A 2,890-nucleotide genomic window follows, 5' to 3' on the forward strand; every position below is an offset into this window, starting at 1 on the left:
GAATAAATCTTACTAAAGATGTAAAAGACCTATACAAAGAAAACTACAAAGTACTAGTGCAAGAAACTATAAGGGACCTACATAAGTGGAAAAACATACCTTGCTCATGGATAGGAAGACTTAACATAGTAAAAATGTCTGTTCTACCAAAAGCCATCTATATATACAATGCACTTCGATCCAAATTCCAATGACATTTTTTAATGTGATGGAGAAATAAATCACCAACTTCATATGGAAGAGAAAGAAGCCCTGGATAAGTAAAGCATTACTGAAAAAGAAGAAGAAAGGGGGAGGCCTCACTCTACCTGATTTTAGAACCTATTATACAGCCACAGTAGTCAAAACAGCCTGGTACTGGTACAACAAACAGGCACATAGACCAGTGGAACAGAATTGAGAACTCAGATACAAATCCATCCACATATGAGCAGCTGATATCTGACAAAGGCCCAGTGTCAGTTAATTGGGGAAAAGACAGTCTCTTTAACAAATGGTGCTGGCATAACTGGATATCCATTTGCAAAAAAATGAAACAGGACCCATACCTCAGAGCAAGCACAAAAACTAACTCCAAGTTGATCAAAGACCTAAACATAAAGACTAAAACGATAAAGATCATGGAAGAAAAAATAGGGACAACGTTAGGAGCCCTAATACAAGGCATAAACAGAATACAAAACATTCCTAAAAATGATGAAGAGAAACCAGATAACTGGGCGCTCCTAAAAATCGAACACCTCTCCCATTGCCTTGGCGTTTTGGCTGTTTGGCATAGTCTGGTCGCCCGCAATCGCCAAGGCCGCGGCTGCGAACGCAGGGCCAGCTCCGCGTCCTCTGGGGCTCTGTACTTAAGTCACTGATGTGGCCCTGATGGTGCGGCAGGCTCTGGACTGCTAAAGCTCTGCAGCGAGTTTAAGAAGATCTTGTTCAAGTGTATGGCATAGAAGATGAATTCCTCCTCCTCCACCATGAGTGAAGAACCTGATGCTCTATCCGTAGTTAATCAGCTACGGGATCTAGCAGCAGACCCATTAAACAGAAGAGCCATTGTCCAAGATCAAGGACGTCTACCTGGCCTTATTTTATTTATGGACCATCCTAACCCCTCTGTTGTTCACTCGGCTTTGCTTGCCCTTCGATACTTGGCAGAATGCCGTGTTAACAGAGAAAAAATGAAAGGAGAACTGGGTATGATGTTAAGCTTGCAAAATGTTATACAAAAGACTACGACTCCAGGAGAAACAAAACTGCTGGCCTCAGAAATCTATGACATTCTTCAATCCTGTAATATGGCAGATGGTGATAGTTTTAATGAAATGAATTCACGTCGAAGGAAAGCTCAGTTTTTTCTAGGAACTTCAAACAAACGTGCCAAAACAGTGGTTTTGCATATAGATGGTCTTGATGATACATCTCGAAGAAATCTATGTGAAGAGGCCTTGTTAAAAATTAAAGGAGTTATTAGCTTTACTTTTCAAATGGCTGTTCAAAGATGTGTGGTGCGCATTCATTCAGATTTGAAAGCAGAGGCTTTGGCGTCAGCAATAGCATCAACTAAGGTTATGAAAGCTCAGCAAGTTGTGAAAAGTGGAAGTGAAGAAGAGATGTTGGTCCCATTCCAAGATACTCCTGTGGAAGTAGAACAGAACACAGACCTACCAGACTACCTGCCTGAGGATGAGAGTCCCACGAAAGAGCAAGATAAAGCCGTGTCCCGGGTTGGCTCGCACCCAGAAGGTGGAGCCAGCTGGTTGAGCACAGCTGCAAATTTTTTATCCAGATCGTTTTACTGGTGACTTAAATTTAAAGCTCAAGGACTGTGTGAACCAACAAGGGGCCAGTGTTCCATTGTTGTGGTGAACTGTCAAGTGCAATTTGCAATAAATTATCATGAAAAGTTTTTAGATTATATAATCGCGTATGCTGCATTTTACATTTTATTGGACATCTTACTCCACTAAGTGGTTAAAAAAGGCAGAGGCTACAGGTGGAATTGCTTTGCCTATGAAGGTATTTTTGGTTTTGCTTCATTGCCTCACTGCTTTCTTTTTTACACGGGTCCGCTGTTAAACCAAACATGTATGTGCGGCTTTACATTTTATTGTACATTAAGCACGTGATTAGGAAAATCCGTTTTCTCCTCAAACCTCAGGACCTGTCTGAAGGGAATTTTTTTTTTTTTAAGCTCAAGTTGTGCATGTATTAATGAACTTTTTTTTTTTCCTGCTTTTTTCCATGAAAGATACTTGCTTTGGTACGCTTAACTGAACGTCAAAAGAAAGTGTTTCTCATTGTCCCCCTTTTGTGCCTTTTTTATTTTGCCAACCATGTTTATAGAAAGGACATTACTAATGCCAGTTTATGAATTAAAATACAGTAACCCCTTATGATACAATGCTTACAAAAACTTTACAGTCTAATTTGTCATAATTGTAATAAGATTAACATAAAATCAGCCGAGAAAAGGAAGCTTGTATATTAGCGGGAGTGCTTTTGGAGACTCTTTATTTGAATGTGAAAAATGCAGTTGTAGCTGACAACTATAGAGTTTGGTGTATATCAGCTCTTGAGTGTTATGTCCACCCTAATATTGAGGCAACCGTAAATGGTCTCTAGGCCTTACTCTGTGACTGGACACTATCCCCTGCTAGGAAAAAAGTAATCGTAGTAAAGAACTGACAGACTTGAAAAAAGAAAACATTTGAATGCCTGTAATGCCATAGTGCCACTTTGAGAGAGGCTAACCTTAAAGCATGAATTTCCTGGCAGAAGCGTGTTCTGTAGGTGCTTCCTTTGATTACTTTTTGTGAATTTATTATGAAAATGCTGCAGTGGTATTGATGAAAAAAGACCCAAATTATTGCCTATAAAGAAAGAAAGCCAGTGT

At 39.8% G+C, this 2,890-nt stretch overlaps 1 protein-coding gene across 1 annotated transcript; it reads left to right on the forward strand.

The window, feature by feature from the left end:
• Window positions 1-748: 748 nt before the first annotated feature.
• On the forward strand, window positions 749-2,530 carry LOC126082036 (armadillo repeat-containing protein 1-like). Its single transcript, XM_049894383.1, has one exon. The coding sequence runs from the start codon at window positions 951-953 to the stop codon at window positions 1,797-1,799; it is 849 nt and encodes a 282-aa protein (XP_049750340.1). The 5' UTR covers window positions 749-950; the 3' UTR covers window positions 1,800-2,530.
• Window positions 2,531-2,890: the final 360 nt, after the last annotated feature.

The sequence above is a fragment of the Elephas maximus genome, chromosome 8, assembly GCF_024166365.1.
Source record: "Elephas maximus indicus isolate mEleMax1 chromosome 8, mEleMax1 primary haplotype, whole genome shotgun sequence".
Classification (NCBI taxonomy): domain Eukaryota; kingdom Metazoa; phylum Chordata; class Mammalia; order Proboscidea; family Elephantidae; genus Elephas; species Elephas maximus.